The following is a 24334-nucleotide window of genomic DNA, read 5'->3' on the forward strand; positions in this document are numbered from 1 at the left end:
AGACTATAGACTAGACTATAGACTAGACTATAGACTAGACTATATACTTGACTATAGACTAGACTATAGACTAGACTATAGACTAGACTATAGACTAGACTATAGACTAGACTATAGACTAGACTATAGACTAGACTATAGACTAGACTATAGACTAGACTATAGACTAGACTATAGACTAGACTATAGACTAGACTATAGACTAGACTATACTTGACTATAGACTAGACTATAGACTAGACTATAGACTAGACTATAGACTAGACTATAGACTAGACTATAGACTAGACTATAGACTAGACTATAGACTAGACTATATAGACTATAGACTAGACTATAGACTAGACTATAGACTAGACTATAGACTAGACTATAGACTAGACTATAGACTAGACTATAGACTAGACTATAGACTAGACTATAGACTAGACTATAGACTAGACTATAGACTAGACTATAGACTAGACTATAGACTAGACTATAGACTAGACTATAGACTAGACTATAGACTAGACTATAGACTAGACTATAGACTAGACTATAGACTAGACTATAGACTAGACTATAGACTAGACTATAGACTAGACTATAGACTAGACTATAGACTAGACTATAGACTAGACTATAGACTAGACTATAGACTAGACTATAGACTAGACTATAGACTAGACTATAGACTAGACTATAGACTAGACTATAGACTAGACTATAGACTAGACTATAGACTAGACTATAGACTAGACTATAGACTAGACTATAGACTAGACTAGAGACTAGACTATAGACTAGACTATAGACTAGACTATAGACTAGACTATAGACTAGACTATAGACTAGACTATAGATAGACTATAGACTAGACTATAGACTAGACTATAGACTATACAGACTTGACTATATACTAGACTATAGACTAGACTATAGACTAGACTATAGACTAGACTATAGACTAGACTATAGACTAGACTATAGACTAGACTATAGACTAGACTATATACTGACTATAGACTAGACTATAGACTAGACTATAGACTAGACTATAGACTAGACTATAGACTAGACTATAGACTAGACTATAGACTAGACTATAGACTAGACTATAGAGACTATAGACTAGAGACTAGACTATAGACTAGACTATAGACTAGACTATAGACTAGACTATAGACTAGACTATAGACTAGACTATAGACTAGACTATAGACTAGACTATAGACTAGACTATAGACTAGACTATAGACTAGACTATAGACTAGACTATAGACTAGACTATAGACTAGACTATAGACTAGACTATAGACTAGACTATAGACTAGACTATAGACTAGACTATAGACTAGACTATAGACTAGACTATAGACTAGACTATAGACTAGACTATAGACTAGACTATAGACTAGACTATAGACTAGACTATAGACTAGACTATAGACTAGACTATAGACTAGACTATAGACTAGACTATAGACTAGACTATGACTAGACTATAGACTAGACTATAGACTAGACTATAGACTAGACTATAGACTAGACTATAGACTAGACTATAGACTAGACTATAGACTAGACTATAGACTAGACTATAGACTAGACTATAGACTAGACTATAGACTAGACTATAGACTAGACTATAGACTAGACTATAGACTAGACTATAGACTAGACTATAGACTAGACTAGACTAGACTATAGACTAGACTATAGACTAGACTATAGACTAGACTATAGACTAGACTATAGACTAGACTATAGACTAGACTATAGACTAGACTATAGACTAGACTAGACTAGACTATAGACTAGACTATAGACTAGACTATAGACTAGACTATAGACTAGACTATAGACTAGACTAGACTAGACTATAGACTAGACTATAGACTAGACTATAGACTAGACTATAGACTAGACTATAGACTAGACTATAGACTAGACTATAGACTAGACTATAGACTAGACTATAGACTAGACTATAGACTAGACTATAGACTAGACTATAGACTAGACTATAGACTAGACTATAGACTAGACTATAGACTAGACTATAGACTAGACTATAGACTAGACTATAGACTAGACTATAGACTAGACTATAGACTAGACTATAGACTAGACTATAGACTAGACTATAGACTAGACTATAGACTAGACTATAGACTAGACTATAGACTAGACTATAGACTAGACTATAGACTAGACTATAGACTAGACTATAGACTAGACTATAGACTAGACTATAGACTAGACTATAGACTAGACTATAGACTAGACTATAGACTAGACGATAGACTAGACTATAGACTAGACTATAGACTAGACTATAGACTAGACTATAGACTAGACTATAGACTAGACTATAGACTAGACTATAGACTAGACTATAGACTAGACTATAGACTAGACTATAGACTAGACTATAGACTAGACTATAGACTAGACTATAGACTAGACTATAGACTAGACTATAGACTAGACTATAGACTAGACTATAGACTAGACTATAGACTAGACTATAGACTAGACTATAGACTAGACTATAGACTAGACTATAGACTAGACTATAGACTAGACTATAGACTAGACTATAGACTAGACTATAGACTAGACTATAGACTAGACTATAGACTAGAACAAAAAAAAAATAGTTCACGACAATAAAAACTGTGTAGGTATTGAAAATAGATTTACGATGTTTTTCTATATTTGAGTTTTTTCTTTAAACAATCAAAAATAATGATATTTTACTGTCCCAGGTTAAAATCAATAACAGAAATCCCCATTACCGTTAACAAGTTTTTTTTGGGAAGGTAAATGTCACTTCCATTTAAATGTCATACTATGTAAATGTCACATGACAAATGATTTTAATATAACAGTATTTAAATCACTACAGTCCATTTTAAGGGAAAAAATCATCTAAAAGTTTAAATTATGTAAACTATTTAAAAACCAGCAAATGTCCCTTTTTATGTTTTTATTCGCAGCTGTTGCTAAATAAAACTTTAATCAAGAAAAATCTTATTAAAACTTATTATAGTTTATTTTTTTAACTTTGGACACAAGAAAAGAATTTAACAAAAATATCACCTGAAAGTTAAAGTTGTCAAAATATCACTACCACTGTATTGGCATCAAAATAACTAAGGGTGAAAAACACTAAATGGCCTTTTTCTATTTAAAAAATACAACAGTAACAACAATATCAATAAACATATCCAATAAAAGTGGCTAAGAGTAAATATTTTCCTTCCTTTTTTTATGTATCATCACATGTCCTTTTAAATCTCTGTGGCATTACAAACGAAAAAAAAAAAAATTCTACAATTTAACAAAAACACTAAACATAATGGTATAAACTACACAAAACCCATAATGTTGTCATCATATGGCAGACATGATTCGTTTTTTTCGAGTTTTTTTGTCCACTTCTGTGTTGTTTTTTTCTTCTTATAAAACATGACATAAGTGTCATGTTGGTCTGGCTGCTGCTGTGGCCTCATTTTATTGTATAAACTTTGTCTAAATTACTTGATACTGGGGTCAATTTTTGTTATTTTTGCTGGACAATTGTTTTAATATACATATACCTGAGAAAATAGAATTATGCAGGATAAGACAAAATGTTGGAAAAATGTCTAAAATATATAGTGGATGTGAACAGTAGTTTACAGTCAATCATGTCTACATGATGATGTCAAATATTTTTCAAGCTGTTTTGTGTTGGGACTTTATTTAATGTGCGTGGTGGTGTTAATGATGGGTCATTTAAGTTTAACGTAGGATTTGTAACTGTTATAAAGAGGCAAAGATTTTATTGCAGGCAATAAAATGGACAATGTTAAGTTATTATTGATTTAATTGAGTTCTATAATAGCACCCACACATGGATGATTAATGTTAATTAATAGGAACTAAGCGAAATTATAAAATTTGTACTAGATTTTAGATTTCACCTGAACTTGGACTTTGGATTGGACAAAAGAGTAAAGGGTAGACATAAAAAGTTTAATCTAAAATCTAGTCTCAAGTAGAATCAAAAGCATAGTCTAAAGTTAAGTCTAGACCATACTTTAAACTAAAGTTTAGACAAGACTTTAGAATATACTTTTGACTTGACTTTAGAATAGACATTAGACTACATTTTTTAACTAGACTTTAGGCTAGACATTAGACTACACTTTTAACTAGGCTAGTCCTTTTAGACTAGACATTAGACGAGACTTTAGACTAGACTAGACTGTAGACCAGACTTTAGACTAGACTTTAGACCAGACTTTAGACTAGACTTTAGACCAGACTTTAGACTAGACTTTAGACTAGATTTAGATAGACTTTTAACTTGACTTTGGACTAGACTATAAACTAGATTCAAGATTATTCATTAGACTTTAGACTAGACTTTAGACTCGACTTTAGACTAGACTTTAGACTAGACTTTAGACTAGACTTTAGACTAGACATTAGATTAGATTTTAGACTAGACTTTAAACTATACTTTGGACTAGACTTTAAACTAGACTTTAGACTAGGACTTTAGACTAGACTTAAGACTAGACTTAAGACTAGACTTTAGAGTAGACTTAACTTAAGACTAGACTTCAGACTAGACTTTAGATAGACTTTAGACTAGACTTTAAACTAGACTTGAGATTATACTTTAGGCTAGACTTTGGGCGGACTATAAACTCGATTTAAGATTATACATTAGATATTACTATAGACTAGACTTTGGACTAAACATTGGACTAGACTTTAGACTGGACTTCGAACTATACTTTAAACTAGGCTTTAGACTTGACCTTAGGCAAGACTTTAGACTAGACTTGAGATTATACTTTTGGCTAGACTTTAGACTAGATTTAAGATTATACATTAGATAGTACTATAGACTACAGTTTGGACTAAACATTGGACTAGACTTTAGACTGGACTTCGAACTAGACTTTAAACTAGACTTTAGATTTAACTTAGGCAAGACTTTAGACTAGACTTTCGAGTTGACTTTTGAGTAGACTTGAGACTAGACTTTAGACTAGATTTTAGATTAGACTTTATACTAGACTTTAGAGTATACTTTAGACTATACTTTAGACTAGATTTCAGACTAGACTTTAGACTACACTTTAGACTAGACTTTAGACTAGAAATTAATCTAGGACTTTACAGTAGACTTTAGTCTAAAGAGTAGTCTTAAGAATAGATTTAAAATTAAACTTTAGACTAACCTTTAGTTTAGACTACAGACTAGACTTTCGACTAGAATTTACACAGGACTTTAGACTGGACGTTCACGTAGACATTAGACTAGACTTAGACATTCTACTTGAATTTAGATCAGACTTCAGATTTGACTTAAGACTGTACTTTATACTAGACTTTAGACTAGAAGTTGGACTAGACATTAGACTAGACTTAGACATTCTACTTGAATTTATATCAGACTTCAGATTTGACTTAGACTATACTCTATACTAGTCTTAAGACTAGACCTTAGACTTGATTTTAGTCTAGACTATACTTTATTCCAGACTTAAGTGCAGATTTTATACCAAACTTTAGACTAGACTTAAGATTCAAATTTAGACTAATCTTTAGATTTGACTTAAGTCTACACAATGGAAGTTTAATACTTAATAACTACACTTTAGTTTACTAAGGGACAACAAGATATCAATTAACAACTTGCTAGCTTACTATAAAGTGATTAGTAGTTATGAAAATCACTGGGCTAAAGCGATACAATGACTACTTCTGGAACTGCTGGGATAACAATCTTATTGCAAACTTTATATCTTTAATTGGTTATCTTTAAACATTAAATATTAGGCAACTAATGTAGACTACAAAGAAAATTAAAGTACATATATAAATATGTAATTCTAAATTTAATTTCGTTATTTTTTCTCTTCTTTTTTTAGATCTATTGCATGTCTGATTACGATATTTCATCCATTGAGCATGAAGCACTATTGATTGTTGTTGCCATCAACATTTGGTAATGGTGATCCACCGGAAAATGGTGAGGTAAGTAGTTAAACACTTATTTATGTGAAAAAAGAAGAAAATGAGTTTAAAACAAATATAATATTAGAATTAAAAACTCATTTATATACCAAACGCCCACCTTTTAACTTGCACTCTAGGACTCATTTAACCAGAAAAACAGACTTTAGAAAAGTCTGTCTGGTTTACCAGCTTAAGCAATTGTTAACTGATTTGTGTGTTTTTTTTTAATTTTTTATTTCCTTTTAATGTGGTAATACATACAAACATTTTACGTTTCCCTTTATGTAGTTATTCTCACAGGATTTGTATGCTATGAGAGTACAGGAATCAGCTGAGAGTGGCCAGGATTCCAGGTAAGTGTTAAATGCTGTTTGTGTGTTGTTTTTTTTTTATTTTTAAAACGTACAAAGATAGAGTACATTTACTTTAAAAGTGTATTAATTTTCAAATAGTATTAAGAGAAAACGAATTTTTTGATTTAGATCATTCTTCATGGAATTAAGAAGTAAAATCTGTTAAGTGAAAGGAGTTTAAGTTCTGACTTGGGTCATTTTTATTGTAAACAAGCGTTATACATAACACCTGTATGAACATTTTACTTAGCACGAGTACTTTACAAGTAAATTATAAAAAGCTATTAAGCTTAAACATTAAATATAAAGAGAGTTATGGGTTTTTTTCTTTTTACTGTTACTTTCGAGATTTAATTATTTAAAATTGTGATAAAAAACATGGAAAATATTTTACAAAAACATTATAAAGTTATTTCACCCTAACTTTTTAAAAGTTTGAACAGCCTCAATGAATCAAAGTAAAAATGTTGGAATAATTCTTATAAATTCAATTTTAAATATTGGTCAAAGTTTTTACACATTTAGTGATTTATTCTATTGAGAAAATTTAATTTCAGTTTTTATTATGCATTTTTATTATTCAATACCCTACACTAACATATCCAGGATGCTTGAGATTATACAGTCTAGTCTATAGTCTGGTCTATAGTCTAGTCTATAGTCTAGTCTATAGTCTAGTCTATAGTCTAGTCTATAGTCTAGTCTATAGTCTAGTCTATAGTCTAGTCTATAGTCTAGTCTATAGTCTAGTCTATAGTCTAGTCTATAGTCTATAGTCTAGTCTATAGTCTAGTCTATAGTCTAGTCTATAGTCTAGTCTATAGTCTAGTCTATAGTCTAGTCTATAGTCTAGTCTATAGTCTAGTCTATAGTCTAGTCTATAGTCTAGTCTATAGTATAGTCTATACTCTAGTCTATAGTCTAGTCTATAGTCTAGTCTATAGTCTAGTCTATAGTCTAGTCTATAGTCTAGTCTATAGTCTAGTCTATAGTCTAGTCTATAGTCTAGTCTATAGTCTAGTCTATAGTCTAGTCTATAGTCTAGTCTATAGTCTAGTCTATAGTCCAGTCTATAGTCCAGTCTATAGTCTAGTCTATAGTCTAGTCTATAGTCTAGTCTATAGTCTAGTCTATAGTCTAGTCTAGTCTATAGTCTAGTCTATAGTCTAGTCTATAGTCTAGTCTATAGTCTAGTCTATAGTCTAGTCTATAGTCTAGTCTATAGTCTAGTCTATAGTCTAGTCTATAGTCTAGTCTATAGTCTAGTCTATAGTGTAGTCTATAGTCTAGTCTATAGTCTAGTCTATAGTCTAGTCTATAGTCTAGTCTATAGTCTAGTCTATAGTCTAGTCTATAGTCTAGTCTATAGTCTAGTCTATAGTCTAGTCTATAGTCTAGTCTATAGTCTAGTCTATAGTCTAGTCTATAGTCTAGTCTATAGTCTAGTCTATAGTCTAGTCTAGTCTATAGTCTAGTCTAGTCTATAGTCTAGTCTAGTCTATAGTCTAGTCTATAGTCTAGTCTATAGTCTAGTCTAGTCTATAGTCTAGTCTATAGTCTAGTCTAGTCTATAGTCTAGTCTATAGTCTAGTCTATAGTCTAGTCTATAGTCTAGTCTATAGTCTAGTCTATAGTCTAGTCTATAGTCTAGTCTATAGTCTAGTCTATAGTCTAGTCTATAGTCTAGTCTATAGTCTAGTCTATAGTCTAGTCTATAGTCTAGTCTATAGTCTAGTCTATAGTCTAGTCTATAGTCTAGTAGTCTAGTCTATAGTCTAGTCTATAGTCTAGTCTATAGTCTAGTCTATAGTCTAGTCTATAGTCTAGTCTATAGTCTAGTCTATAGTCTAGTCTATAGTCTAGTCTATAGTCTAGTCTATAGTCTAGTCTATAGTCTAGTCTATAGTCTAGTCTATAGTCTAGTCTATAGTCTAGTCTATAGTCTAGTCTATAGTCTAGTCTAGTCTAGTCTATAGTCTAGTCTATAGTCTAGTCTATAGTCTAGTCTATAGTCTAGTCTATAGTCTAGTCTATAGTCTAGTCTATAGTCTAGTCTATAGTCTAGTCTATAGTCTAGTCTATAGTCTAGTCTATAGTCTAGTCTATAGTCTAGTCTATAGTCTAGTCTATAGTCTAGTCTATAGTCTAGTCTATAGTCTAGTCTATAGTCTAGTCTATAGTCTAGTCTAGTCTATAGTCTAGTCTAGTCTATAGTCTAGTCTAGTCTATAGTCTAGTCTAGTCTATAGTCTAGTCTAGTCTATAGTCTAGTCTAGTCTATAGTCTAGTCTAGTCTATAGTCTAGTCTAGTCTATAGTCTAGTCTAGTCTATAGTCTAGTCTATTCTATAGTCTAGTCTATAGTCTAGTCTAGTCTATAGTCTAGTCTAGTCTATAGTCTAGTCTAGTCTATAGTCTAGTCTAGTCTATAGTCTAGTCTAGTCTATAGTCTAGTCTATAGTCTAGTCTATAGTCTAGTCTATAGTCTAGTCTATAGTCTAGTCTATAGTCTAGTCTATAGTCTAGTCTATAGTCTAGTCTATAGTCTAGTCTAGTCTAGTCTATAGTCTAGTCTATAGTCTAGTCTATAGTCTAGTCTATAGTCTAGTCTATAGTCTAGTCTATAGTCTAGTCTATAGTCTAGTCTATAGTCTAGTCTATAGTCTAGTCTATAGTCTAGTCTATAGTCTAGTCTATAGTCTAGTCTATAGTCTAGTCTATAGTCTAGTCTATAGTCTAGTCTATAGTCTAGTCTATAGTCTAGTCTATAGTCTAGTCTATAGTCTAGTCTATAGTCTAGTCTATAGTCTAGTCTATAGTCTAGTCTATAGTCTAGTCTATAGTCTAGTCTATAGTCTAGTCTATAGTCTAGTCTATAGTCTAGTCTATAGTCTAGTCTATAGTCTAGTCTATAGTCTAGTCTATAGTCTAGTCTATAGTCTAGTCTATAGTCTAGTCTATAGTCTAGTCTATAGTCTAGTCTATAGTCTAGTCTATAGTCTAGTCTATATAGTCTAGTCTATAGTCTAGTCTATAGTCTAGTCTATAGTCTAGTCTATAGTCTAGTCTATAGTCTAGTCTATAGTCTAGTCTATAGTCTAGTCTATAGTCTAGTCTATAGTCTAGTCTATAGTCTAGTCTATAGTCTAGTCTATAGTCTAGTCTATAGTCTAGTCTATAGTCTAGTCTATAGTCTAGTCTATAGTCTAGTCTATAGTCTAGTCTATAGTCTAGTCTATAGTCTAGTCTATAGTCTAGTCTAGTCTAGTCTATAGTCTAGTCTAGTCTATAGTCTAGTCTAGTCTATAGTCTAGTCTAGTCTATAGTCTAGTCTATAGTCTAGTCTAGTCTATAGTCTAGTCTAGTCTAGTCTAGTCTAGTCTATAGTCTAGTCTAGTCTAGTCTATAGTCTAGTCTAGTCTATAGTCTAGTCTATAGTCTAGTCTATAGTCTAGTCTATAGTCTAGTCTATAGTCTAGTCTATTGTCTAGTCTATAGTCTAGTCTATAGTCTAGTCTATAGTCTAGTCTATAGTCTAGTCTATAGTCTAGTCTATAGTCTAGTCTATAGTCTAGTCTATAGTCTAGTCTATAGTCTAGTCTATAGTCTATAGTCTAGTCTATAGTCTAGTCTATAGTCTAGTCTATAGTCTAGTCTATAGTCTAGTCTATAGTCTAGTCTATAGTCTAGTCTATAGTCTAGTCTATAGTCTAGTCTATAGTCTAGTCTATAGTCTAGTCTATAGTCTAGTCTATAGTCTAGTCTATAGTCTAGTCTATAGTCTAGTCTATAGTCTAGTCTATAGTCTAGTCTATAGTCTAGTCTATAGTCTAGTCTATAGTCTAGTCTATAGTCTAGTCTATAGTCTAGTCTATAGTCTAGTCTATAGTCTAGTCTATAGTCTAGTCTATAGTCTAGTCTAAAGTCTAGTCTATAGTCTAGTCTATAGTCTAGTCTATAGTCTAGTCTATAGTCTAGTCTATAGTCTAGTCTATAGTCTAGTCATAGTCTAGTCTATAGTCTAGTCTATAGTCTAGTCTATAGTCTAGTCTATAGTCTAGTCTATAGTCTAGTCTATAGTCTAGTCTATAGTCTAGTCTATAGTCTAGTCTATAGTCTAGTCTATAGTCTAGTCTATAGTCTAGTCTATAGTCTAGTCTATAGTCTAGTCTATAGTCTATTCTATAGTCTAGTCTATAGTCTAGTCTATAGTCTAGTCTATAGTCTAGTCTATAGTCTAGTCTATAGTCTAGTCTATAGTCTAGTCTATAGTCTAGTCTATAGTCTAGTCTATAGTCTAGTCTATAGTCTAGTCTATAGTCTAGTCTATAGTCTAGTCTATAGTCTAGTCTATAGTCTAGTCTATAGTCTAGTCTATAGTCTAGTCTATAGTCTAGTCTATAGTCTAGTCTATAGTCTAGTCTATAGTCTAGTCTATAGTCTAGTCTATAGTCTAGTCTATAGTCTAGTCTATAGTCTAGTCTATAGTCTATAGTCTAGTATAGTCTAGTCTATAGTCTAGTCTATAGTCTAGTATATAGTCTAGTCTATAGTCTAGTCTATAGTCTAGTCTATAGTCTTAGTCTATAGTCTAGTCTATAGTTCTAGTTCTATAGTCTAGTCTATAGTCTAGTCTTATAGTCTAGTCTAGTCTGTCTATAGTCTGTCTATAGTCTAGTCTATAGTCTAGTCTATAGGTCTAGTCTATAGTCTAGTCTCTAGTCTAGTCTATAGTCTAGTCTATAGTCGTAGTTATAGTCTAGCTATAGTCTAGTCTATAGTCTAGTCTATAGTCTTAGTCTATAGTCTAGTCTATACTCTAGTCTATGGTCTAAATTTGACGTCTCTAGCGCGTCTGCAGAAGCCTAAATCTGATGTTTCTTCGGTTTTTGTGACATGGTTTAACAGGAAATAGAAATATGTATAATATACATTGCTGTAGCCTACTTTTAGCAGCAAACTTTTTTTAACCCAAAAATTTTCTATTTTGGAGATTTATATTGTAAGCAAAATTTAATTATAACTTCTTTAGCATATTGTTCCTTTTTTATAGCCTACACAGAACTACCGTTTATTTACATATTGATAAAATAGCATTAGGGAGCTCGAAAGATGTCAAATTCTTAACAAAAATAATTATCTCAAAAAATGTTTAAAAAGAATTTGCTTGTGAAGGGCGGAGCAGAAATTGCTTCCATAACTTTTATGTTTCCCTTTACATTTAAGACAAGGAGTAGGACTGAATTATCTATCAGAATTCATCATTTTACAACAATTTGGCAACCTTGTAGATTCAACTCAAAATATTTTGAGAGTCATCCTAAGAAACCTACATACATGTAAAATATGTTAGTGACATATTTATATTATCTTTATTGTTGCAAAAAAAAAAAAATTATTGTATTGTAATTTTTGTTGTCTGCATTATTACAAACGAAACAAAAATTCCCATTTATGACTAGAATTCTTGTCGAACATGTCATACGGAAATTCCCTGCTATTATATCGAAATAACAATAATAACAAGAACCACGACAACAATAATAACAATAAAGTATAAAATGTCGAAGGAAAAACTTTATAATTTGTTAACGGAAATTAGTGGGCCAAACAAAAATGTTTTACAAGTTAAATAGCTGTTAGAATAAAAACAGCTAAAACAACTATAGAAAATATGAGTAATGTATTTACAGCATACTGTGAATTGAACTAAAACAAAATTGTATTTTGGCTAAATTGATTGCAGGACTAACATTTATGTGAAAAGGAATTGGATATACGTATGTACATTTTGGGGGCCCCAAACTGAATGATGCTGATGTTCCAGCTGAATAAATTTCAGGAAAATTAAAAAAATATATATTTTTAGCTATCACAATAATGTATGATATAAACATTTTATTTATCTCCAATCTGGTCGTCTAATCTATCTATCTAATATCTATCTAGCTAGCTTCTATCTATCTATCTATCTATCTATCTATCTATCTATCTATCTATCTATCTATCTATCTATCTATCTATCTATCTATCTATCTATCTATCTATCTATCTATCTATCTATCTATCATCGACTATCTATCTATCTACTATCTATCTATCTATCTATCTATCTATCTAAATCTATCTATCTATCTTCTATCTATCTAGCTATCTATCTATCTATCTACTATCTATCGATCTATCTTCTATCTATCTATCTATCTATCTATCTATTCTATCTATCTATCTATCTATCTATCTATCTATCTATCTATCTATCGATCTATCTATCTATCTATCTATCTATCTATCTATCTATCTATTCTCATCTATCTATCTATCTATCTATCTATCTATCTATCTATCTATCTATCTATCTATCTATCTATCTATCTATCTATCTATCATATCTATCTATCTATCTATCTATCTCATCTATCCTATCTATCTATCTATCTATCTATCTAGCTATCTACTATCTATCTATCTATCTATCTATCTATACTATCTATCTATCTATCTATCTATCTATCTATCTATCTATCTATCTATCTATCTATCTATCTATCTATCTATCTATCTATCTATCTATCTATCTATCTATCTATCTATCTATTCTATCTATCTATCTATCTATCTATCATCTATCTATCTATCTATCATCTATATTATGTATTTATACATGTATTTTGTCATATTTGGAAAGCTTTTGAACTTGTTATTTATGTGGATACATGCATATATGTGTATGTGTGATAAAAAAATCCAAATTTTTACATACACATTAGTATAAATTTAAATATTCATATAAATATTTCAATATACCAAAGGCATTTAAAAGGATACCAACAGTATATCCAAAATCAGCAACAATACAAAACGGTATGATGACATTTTACATTATGACATGTTGACATAATGTAGATAACAACAAAATAATGTATATGTGAAAAAAAGCACAAAAGCAACAATACGACAATAATGAAAACAATATGTTATGATATACCAATTCATAAATATTAGCATGATTTTGAAAATATGCATATAATATTTCAAAGAGAACACAAAAAATATTTATCTTTCTATTAAAATATGAGATATAAATAATTTATTACACAAAAGGAAGATGAAAAATTTCCGGAATTTTGTTTTTAAAGACGAAAGAAATTAAATCATTTTATAGATTGTTATGAAATTATGAGCATGTTGTTATAATTTCATGTTTTAATTTATACTGAAAACTGTTTTAAGGAGTTTTTTTGCTTAGCAATTATATTGTAATTTCAAGTGTCGCTATAGCAGCAATGGGCACATACATATGTACGTATATTCATATATGAATTTGTTATGAATGAGTATTCATTAAATAACACAAAGTACATTATATGTATGTAGTTGTTGCATTTTGAAAACCTTAATATCTATATATGTATGTATTTCAATTCAAAAATTGCCCAACACTTTCTTGTGTGTGTGTGGATGTCAATGTGAAGAAGTGTGTGTACGTGTATTGTAAATGTCAATATTGCTGTTTAAGCGAAACTGAAATTATTGAAGCTGAAATCAATCATCATCGAGAAAATTAATGATTATTTGTTGTTGTTTTTTTTATGATGATTCCTTTCCATTTAATCAAATACTTGAGAACACATACATACACACTTCAATGAGTTCTCAATGACTTAATACAGGCTCCAAAAATGAACATTAAAATGAACGTGTATTTGTTCATTTACTTATATGGTGTTAAGTGTATGTGTCCATTAGGGGGCTGTCAAAAACTATGCTCATCTTTTAAACTTTTCTATTAAAGAGTAAAGGCAGGACAATTCTCTTAAGCCTCCCAAATATACTTTTATTTGCTGATATGTATACATTTGGCAAAATTGGTGAAAGACGTTTAAATTATGAAAATAAATTAATCAAATTTAGGCTTAAATAAAATAAACGTTCTACATTCATATATATATTTGCTGAAAAACATTATTTTTCCTGCAAAAATTTTAGTGACAATAAATTGTTATAAATTTCAAAATAAAACAATCCAAAATGAAATCATGTTATATATAAAATATCTAGTCTAGACAAACACCCATATGTTTAGTAGGCTTAAAAAAGCAGATGCTGGTCATCCCTTTACTAACAATGAATGAAACTCATTAAAATTTAATTGAGTTTGTGATTTCTTACAATGTACGCACGATTTCATGTTTCATTGAACTCTAGAGAATCTGCTGGAAAAACATAAATTAAAACCATGATTTATTACAAGTTTTATTTTCTAAATCATGACGATGCGTGTGGTTGTTATGTGATGCGTGTGTGTTTGGTCATCACTGAAAAATCTTTGTTTTTATAACATTCGTTTTTGTAAGATTTTGTTTTTTTCTGGTTTTGTTTGTTTAAGTATAATTAGATTAATGACTAATGAAAATCACCTTAAATAACAGTAATGACAGTTGGTAAACAATTCCTTTTTGTATGGCCTTAAAGCTCAAAGTTTTTAACACATTGTAAGAAATAGGCTAGAAATATAGCCTATTTAGAGGCGTTAACACGCACCAAATAAAAAAAAGCAGTGAAAAAGGAAATAGTAAAAATAAAAAGTTTATTTAAGCAATATTTTTTCCACATTATTTTATTTTATGGTTTTATTTGCTATTTTTTGGCAATTTTCCTCATCATTGTGTTTCGATATCGCAAAATAATGAGTGATGGTGTGTGCACGTGTTGCGCTTTTTGTCATCTTTATCGTGTAAACACTCTAATAGGTTTATTTTTGGAATGAGTTTATTATTCCAATGTTATTACTTGTGGAAACTTTCCATAAATATTTTATTTATAGGACATTTTCCAAAAATTTTCTATTTAAAGGAAATTTTTGAAAAATTGCACATATTTTAAGAAAATTTTTTAAAAATTCTCTATTTAAGGGAAATTTTCGTTGAATTCTTCATTTTGGTAAATTCTATATTTAAGGGAAATTTTTGATAAATTCTCTATTTTAAGAGAAATTTTGATAAATTGTATATTTAAGAAAAATTGTCCATAAATTGTCTTTTTTGGCGAAATTTCTGAAAAATCCTCTATTTAAGGCAAATTTTCCATAAATTGTCTATATAAGGGACATTTTTGATAAATTATCTGTATTAAGGATATTTTTTAAAAATTCTATATTTAAGGGAAATTTTTAATAAATTCTCTATTTATGGGAAATTTTTGATATATTGTCTATTTAACGAAAGTTTTTGACTAATTTAGGAAAAATTTTCGAGCAATTCTCCAGTTAAAGGAACTTTTCTATTTGTGATAAATTGTTTTTTTAAAGGAAATGTTTGATAAATTCTTTATATAAGAGAAATGTTCGAGCAATTCTTGTTTTATTATAATTTATCTATTTTAAGGGAAATTGTTGATGAATAGAGAATTTAAGGAAATTTAGGGGAAATTTTCCACAAATTGTTTATATAAGGGACATATTTTTAAGGAAAATGTTTGTTTAATTCTCTTTTAAAAGGAAATTATTAATAAAATGTCTATTTAAGGGAAATTTTTTGATAAATTCTCTATTTGAAGGAAATTATTGATAAGTTGTCCATTTAAGGGATATCTTTTAAAAATTCTATATTTAGGGGAAATTTTTGATAAATTCTCTATTTGAAGGAAATTATTGATAAATTTTCTATTTAAGGCAAATTTTTTATAAATTTTTATTTATGGGAAATTTTTGATAAATTCTCTTTTAAAAGGTAATTATTGATAAAATGTCCATTTAAGGGATATTTTCTATAAATTCTATATTTGAAGGAAATTATTGATAAATTGTTTATTTAAATGAAATTTTTGATAAATCCGCTATTTAAAGGAAATTATTGATAATTTATCTATTTAAGGGATATTTTTTAAAAATTCTATATAAGGGAAATTTTCGAAAAGTTCTCTATTTGAAGGAAATTATTGATAAATTGTCTATTTAAGGGAAATTTTTGATAAATTCTCAATTAAAAGGAAATTATTGATAAAATGTCCATTTAAGGGAAATTTTCTATAAATTCTATATATGAGGGAAATTTTTTGATAAATTTTTCATTTGAAGGAAATTATTGATAAATTGTTTATTTAAAGGAAATTTTTGATAAACCCTCTATTTAAAGGAAATTATTGAGAAATTGTCTATTTAAGGGAAATTTTTTTGAAAAATGATTTCTTTAAGTGAAATTTTCCATAAATTGTCTATATAACGGGCATGTTTGATAAATTGTCAAAATTAAGGAAATTTGTTATAATTTCTATATTTAAAGACAATTTTTGTTAAATTTTCTATTTAAAGGAAATTTTTCATAACTTCTCTATTCAAGGAAATTTTTGATAAATTTTCTTTTTAAGAAAAATTGTCGATAATCTATTTAAGGGCAATTTGTGATAAATCTATCTATAGAATAGATAATCAATAGTTTATATACAGGACTATTAACTAGTCTATAGACTGAAAAATTACTTAAGTCTATTTACTAGCCTGTGGACAGGTGTATAGACTAGACTATTGACTAGTCTATATACTAGACTATTACTTAGTCTATTAACTAGTCTGTGGACTAGGTTACTGACTAGATTATAGACTCGGCTATTCTCTAATCTATAAACTTTACTATTAACTAGTCTAATTACTAGTCTGTGGACTAGTCTATTGAATATACTACTGATTTGACTAGTTTATTGACTAGACTATTGACTACTTTCAATAGCCTAGACTGAACAATTTACCAGTCTGCAGACAAGACTATCGACTAGTGTATAAATTAGACTATTTACTAGTCTATCGACAAGACTAATAACTAGTCTATCGAATAGTCTATGGACTAGGTTATTGAATAGTCTATGGACTAGACTATTGAATAGTCTATGGACTAGGCTATTGAATAGTCTATAGACTAGACTATTGACCAGACTGTAGACAAGACTATTGACTAGTGTATAAACTAGACTGTTGACTAGTCTATAGATTAGACTGTTGACTAGTGTATAGACTAGACTTCTAACTAGTCTATAGATTAGACTATTGACTAGTGTATAGACTAGTCTGCAGACTAGACTATTGAATATTCTATACTAGACTATTGAATAGTCTATAGACTAGGCTATTGAATAGTCTATAGACTAGACTATTGAATAGTCTATAGACTAGAGTATTGAATACTCTATAGACTAGACTCTTACAAGTGTATAGGGTAGACTATTGAATAATCTATAGACTAAACTATTGACTAGTCTATAGATTAGTATATAGACTAGACTATTGACAAGTCTATAGACTAGACCATTTACTACCATTGACTAGTTTATTGACTAGACTATTGAATTATCAAAAATTAAAGGAAATTTTAGATAATTTTTTCATTTAAGGAAAATTTTCGCGAAATTATCTTTTCACAGGAAATTTTAAATAAATTTTATTTTTAAGGAAAATTTCCACAAATTGTCTTTTTAGGGAAATGTTTTTATAAATTTTCTATTTAAAGGAAATTTTTGATATATTCTCTATTTAATGGAAATGTTTTATAAATTCTGTATTTAGGGAAGTTTCTGACAAATTTTCTATTAAGGGAAGTCTTTGATAATTTGTTTATAGAAAGTAAAATTTTCAATAAATTGATAAATAAAAGACATTTTTGGTAAATTCTCTATTTAAGGAAAAATTTGATAAATTTTCCATTTAGGGAAAATTTTTGACAAGTTCTCCATTGGAAATATTTAATAAATTTTCTTCTAGAGGGAATTAGCGAAATATTTTGGGAAAAATTTTTTTAAACTGATATTTTTTAATAAATTCTCTATTTAAGGGAAATTTTTGATAAATTCTTTATTTAAGGGAAATTTTTAATAAATTGTCATATATGTATCTGTTAAAGTAAAAGTTTCTTTAAATTCCCTTTGTAAGCGAATATTTTGATGAATTCTCTATTTTAGTAAAATTACTGTAAAATTGTTTTTATAGAGGAAAATTTTGATTAATTCCCTATTTAAAGGAAATTTTATATAAAGTTTTTGAATATAGGAAATTTCTAACGAAATTTCTATTTAAACAAAATTTTGAGACAAATTCTCTATTTAACGGAAATTTTCCATAAATTTCATATTCTAGAGAAACTGTTTATAAATTCTGTATTTAAAAGACGTTTCCGATAAATTTCATTTTTAACGAATTTTTCAATAAAATCATTATTTAAAGAAACTTTTTGTTGAAAGTTTTGATTTATTTTTCATGATTTGACAATATCTATGAAAATATATTACTTTAACTTCAACTTTTCTCAGCTAATCGTCATCACCATCATGCTCATCATGTTGAACCATCATCTTTGTTAAATAAAGTTTTATTATAAGAAAATATGTTCTTTAAGTAATTGAATTGAACTGGTATTATATACACTCTACTACCCATCATCGCCACTTAATTTTCCAGTTTCATACAAATGAACACACATACATACATGCATATGTATCTATGTATGTATATTTCCAAAAAGGGATTATTGGCAAACCTCGAAATTTGGCCTTGTAATCATTTGGCAATTGTGTAAAGTTTTTTTTCTTCCCTTTTCGTAAACATTTTATAAGAAACTATTTTATCAAATTATTATAAGTTTTCTTAATATTTTTGTTGTTGCTGTTTCTGTATAAAAGCAATATTAGAAGAAGGAAACTGTTGAATTTTATTAACTCCTGTGTTGCAGTTTTGACATTGTAAAAAGTTATATTTAACTACAATTGAGAAAATTTTGTAGTCAATTCAAAAGTTTTGGTTTCATTTTCGTTTCTTTTTTGTTTGGAAATAAGTTTGTCAATTAGCCAAATATTTATAATGTATGCAGATACACACACACATATTCAATATGTATAAGATTTTAAATAACAAAAAGAAACGGATTTAAAATTCTTGTCAAGAGTATTTGGCAAGATTTGTGCTGAACAATTTTTGGAATGACTATAAATAAAAGAAAGAAATTTAACAAATTTATTTAGCAAATAGTTTGCAAAAGTTTGTTACAACAGAAAATTTAATAATTTTTTAATATTTATTAAATCAAATGCAATGAAATTATTTTGTTATAAATTTATAAAACTATAAATATACAATTTAATAAAAAAGAAGACAAAATAAAATCATCATCATAAATATTAACTATTCCAAAAAGTATTGCCTCACACTGTATTCATTTAAATAGAAAACCATAAAAGTATTGCCTACATTTATGCGCCATTTAAAATGTTTATGTTTTATTTTTGTGCGCTAAAAATCTAGTGCAAAATATTTTACTTATTTTCCTTGACGTAAACATCCGTCTAAAAATAGTTCAAAATAAAATTGTTCTCTTACCACCTTTTGTTGTTATTTAAGCCACTCAAGAGTGTAATTAAAAGCAACTTAAGAAAGTAAACTTTAAATACTTTAAGACCAACAGACACCTTTACATAAAAAGGAGTCAAAAGTATTAGTGCATTCGGCACTTTATAGTGTATTTTAGAAGTTTTAGGGATTTTGAAGAGTCAATTGCCAAGCTTGTAATATCTAAACCATGGTATACTTAACAAGGTATCAGCACTTGAGAGTAAATGTAGATTGTCATTTTTTTTTATATATGAAGTTTGACAAACGTGCGGTTTAAGCCTCTGTATACAAGTCTATGTAAAAAATTGTAAACAATGATCATCTGGGCTAGTGATGTCACCTTGTATTCACTACATCCTGATCTAAATGATCTATTGACTTTCTCCAGTGCAAACTGTTTCCTTTTGGCATACAAATGACTAGTTCGCTACCGTGACCCAAAACTGCAAGGAACGTTTAAATAAACACAAACAACCCTTGTATACGGACACACGGATCTACAGACGAACGGTTAAATACGCAGAAAACAATCTACTTATTTAGTTCAAGCGTAAAAATAATTACAGCTTTGTGTAGAGTGCAGAGTGAAATGGAAGCAAACATATTTCCACATTAGGTTGGTATTGCTTTTGAAGGAAATCAAAAGAACTGTTCATCTTTTGAGGTCATAAACGAAAATTTTTGATAAATTGTCTATAAAAAGGAAATTTTTCATAAATTATATATATAAGGGAAATTTTTGATAAATTGTCTTTTTAAGGGAAATTATTGATAAATCGTCTATTTAAGGGACATTTTTGATAAAATCCCTTTCAAAAGGAAATTATTTATAAAATGTATATTGAAGGGGGATTTTCTTTAAATTCTATATTTAAGGAAAATTTTTTGATAAAACCTCTACTTAAAGGAAATTATTTATAAATTGTCTATTTAAGGGAATTTTTTGATAAAATCTCTTTTAAAAGGAAATTAAGTATAAAATGTCTATTTAAGGGAAATTTTCTATAAATTCTATATTTGAGGGAAATTTTTTGATAAATTCTATATTTCAATAAATTCTATTTTTGGATAAATTCTATTAAAGGAAATTATTGACGAATTGTCTGTTTAAGGCAATTTTTGTATAAATTTTATTTTTTAGGAAATTTTTGATAAATCCTCTATTTAAAGAAAATTATTGATAAATTGTCTTTTTAATGGATATTTTTTAAAAATTCTATATTCGAGGGAAATTTATGATAAAATCACTATTTAAAGGAAATTATTGATAAATAGTCTATTTAAGGGAAATTTTTTATAAATTCTATATTTATGGGAAATTTTTTAAAAAGGAAATTATTGATAAAATGTCTATTTAAGGCAATTTTGTATACATTTTATTTTAAAGGGACATTTTTGATAAATACTCTATTTAAAGGAAATTATTGATAAATTGTCTATTTAAGAGAACTTTTTTATAAATTCAATATTTAAGGGAAATTTTTGAAATTATTGATAAATTGTGCATTTAAGGGAAATTTTCTATCAATTCTATATTTGAGGGAATTTTATGATAAATTCTCTATTTAACGGAAATTATTGATAAATTCTATATTTAAGGGAAATTTTTGATAATTTGTCTGTTTCAAGGAAATTATTGATAAATTGTCTATTTAAGGGAATTTTTTTATAAGTTCAATATTTGAGGGGAATTTACGATAAATTTTCTATGTAAAGGAAATTATTGATAAAATGTCTATTTAAGGGACATTTTTTATAAATTCTGTATTTAAGGGAAATTCATGTAAAAATGTATGTAAAATTTTAAGAGGATCGCTTTATGATTGTTCCCACCACCATCAATAGATAGATAGATAGATAGATAGATAGATAGATAGATAGATAGATAGATAGATAGATAGATAGATAGATAGATAGATAGATAGATAGATAGATAGATAGATAGATAGATAGATAGATAGATAGATAGATAGATAGATAGATAGATAGATAGATAGATAGATAGATAGATAGATAGATAGATAGATAGATAGATAGATAGATAGATAGATAGATAGATAGATAGATAGATAGATAGATAGATAGATAGATAGATAGATAGATAGATAGATAGATAGATAGATAGATAGATAGATAGATAGATAGATAGATAGATAGATAGATAGATAGATAGATAGATAGATAGATAGATAGATAGATAGATAGATAGATAGATAGATAGATAGATAGATAGATAGATAGATAGATAGATAGAATAGATAGAATAGATAGATAGAATCAATAATCAAGGACTGTATTAATTTTTAGCTATATAACTGGATTAAAAATTTATTTCAAAATTAGGGTTGTTTTTAATTTTTGGATCCTATCTCAGCCATTAACAGAACTATTCTATACACAGATAACATTTATATTAGGTATATATAAGGTATTTCAAAGACCCCTCCAGAAAAATGCTTGCTCTATATTAACTTATCTCCATCCTTAGCTATACTAGTTAAGTGTCTCTTCTATTCGAATTATTTCAACCACTTCACTAAAACATAGCAAAAACAGCTAAAAGTACAAGTCCATTAAATAGCCTTAACTAACAGCCCCATGAGGCAGAAGTGGGAAAATATATGAAAGCAAGGAATAAAACAAAAACTAATACAACAATAGAAAACGTAAAAGGCGTAACACTTATATACATACAAATATACTTATGTACGTACGTGTATCTATGAACAGAATACAATTGCAAAAATAGCTATAAGCTAAAATGTGCAACACTATATGATGCTACAACATCATTATCGTTATAAACTATTGTTGCTCTAACAGACACATACATAAAAGGTAAACACACTGCTTGAGAATTAATCCACCACTTGTAATTATGTTGCAGTGTGTTTAAGTTGTATGAAAAAAAGCTTATTTAGAGATTTTTTTCCGCTTGTTGCTTAAACAAAAGAAATGAAAATATTTAGCTTAAATAAAATATGTTCGTATGTATGTCTTTCCGCAAACAGTGACCTAGACACAGATTGAAGAATCTATTTATAATAATATTTGAAAAACAAACATAAACATAATTTTAAACCTTAAAATTTATGATTAAAAATGTTTTAAACATGTAGTTGTATAGCTTTAAATAAGGATTATTTATTTTATTTTACAAAAAAGCTGTCATTAATAAAACTACTACACAGACAAAACATAATACCCTATAATAACAACAAAAATCTGTCATTGTTAGTTATCCTCTATACAAACATACGGGTTCATTCATTCATTCTCAATATAATAAATGTAACTAATCCTTTGTATTGCATCTGTCCAATATGTGTCACTTGCGCTTTTATTACATCTCCGTAACATATACTGTCATGTGATTTACAATATGAATCCGGTCACAAAAAGTGAAACAACTTTTAGCAGGACATTTTGCAAAACAATTTAAAGTTTAAATTCTTTAGATAACTTAAACCAGTAGCCACTGTTTAGAACACATTATCTTTTAGAAACATTCTTACTTATTTTTTTATAAATATGAAAGTATTACATGTTGTTTACTTAAACAATTTTATATTATTTCCTGTATCGTTTTTCTTTCATTTCCGGTTTTTACTTCAATTTTGTGTTTTTTCTGCAATTTTTTTCTAGTGTCCCAGTTGCTTCATCGAAATCATTTATGAAAGCGAGCTCAAGGCAAGATTTTATTAAATTACCCTTGCAACAAGTAAAGAAAATCGATAGATGGGATTCGTTGAGAGGCTCCACATCGGATACATTTACAGAAGAGAATTTTGGGCCTTTATCGAATGTGAGGTAAGACGAAAAGAGGGATTGAAAAGAGAGGTGAAAACAAATTGCAATATAAAAGAGTTTATCAAAAGTCAATATATGAGAAAATTTTCTACAGAAAGTTCTCTCACAATGTTAGCAACATTTCTGTAGAAATTTTGTGAAAATCTTGTCACGATATGAACAAATTTTCAATAGAAATCTTGTCACAATGTGAACAAATTTTCTAAAGAAAATCTTGTCACAATGTAAAAAAGTTTTCTATAGAAAATGTTGTCACAATGTGAGTAAATTTTCTATGGAAAATTGTGTCACAATGTGAACAAATTTTCTATAGAAAATTGTGTCACAATGTGAACAAATTTTCTATAGAAAATGTTGTCACAATGTGAACAAATTTTCTATAGAAAATTGTGTCACAATGTGAACAAATTTTCTATAGAAAATGTTGTCACAATGTGAACAAATTTTCTATAGAAAATGTTTTCACAATGTGAACAAATTTTCTATAGAAAATGTTGTCACAATGTGAATAAATTTTCTATAGAAAATGTTGTCACAATGCGAACATATGTTCTATAGAAAATCTTGTCACAATGTGAACAAATTTTCGTAGAAAATCTTGTCACAATGTGAACAAATTTTCGTAGAAAATCTTGTCACAATGTGAACAAATTTTCTATAGAAAATCTTGTCACAATGTGAACAAATTTTCTATAGAAAATCTTGTCACAATGTGAACAAATTTTCTATAGAAAATCTTGTCACAATGTGAACAAATTTTCTATAGAAAATCTTGTCACAATGTGAACAAATTTT

The 24334-nt window shown here is 28.5% G+C and overlaps 1 protein-coding gene and 1 long non-coding RNA gene across 3 annotated transcripts in view; one reads left to right on the forward strand and one right to left on the reverse strand.

Moving 5' to 3' along the window:
• Nucleotides 1–24334, forward strand: part of LOC119604749 (nitric oxide synthase) — a 93501-nt gene that overhangs the window by 61166 nt on the left and 8001 nt on the right. The window contains 4 exon segments of the mRNA XM_037957561.1: nucleotides 5919–5984; nucleotides 5986–6024; nucleotides 6295–6359; nucleotides 23375–23539. Coding sequence (XP_037813489.1) covers nucleotides 5919–5984; nucleotides 5986–6024; nucleotides 6295–6359; nucleotides 23375–23539 — 335 coding nt within the window.
• LOC119604750 overlaps nucleotides 1–24334 on the reverse strand; it is a 77452-nt gene that overhangs the window by 20164 nt on the left and 32954 nt on the right. The gene's annotated exons all lie outside the window — the stretch shown is intronic.

This window comes from Lucilia sericata, unplaced genomic scaffold (genome assembly GCF_015586225.1).
Source record: "Lucilia sericata isolate MDLA Ls3-8-SP2 unplaced genomic scaffold, ASM1558622v1 Contig000422F_arrow, whole genome shotgun sequence".
Lineage (NCBI taxonomy): Eukaryota > Metazoa > Arthropoda > Insecta > Diptera > Calliphoridae > Lucilia > Lucilia sericata.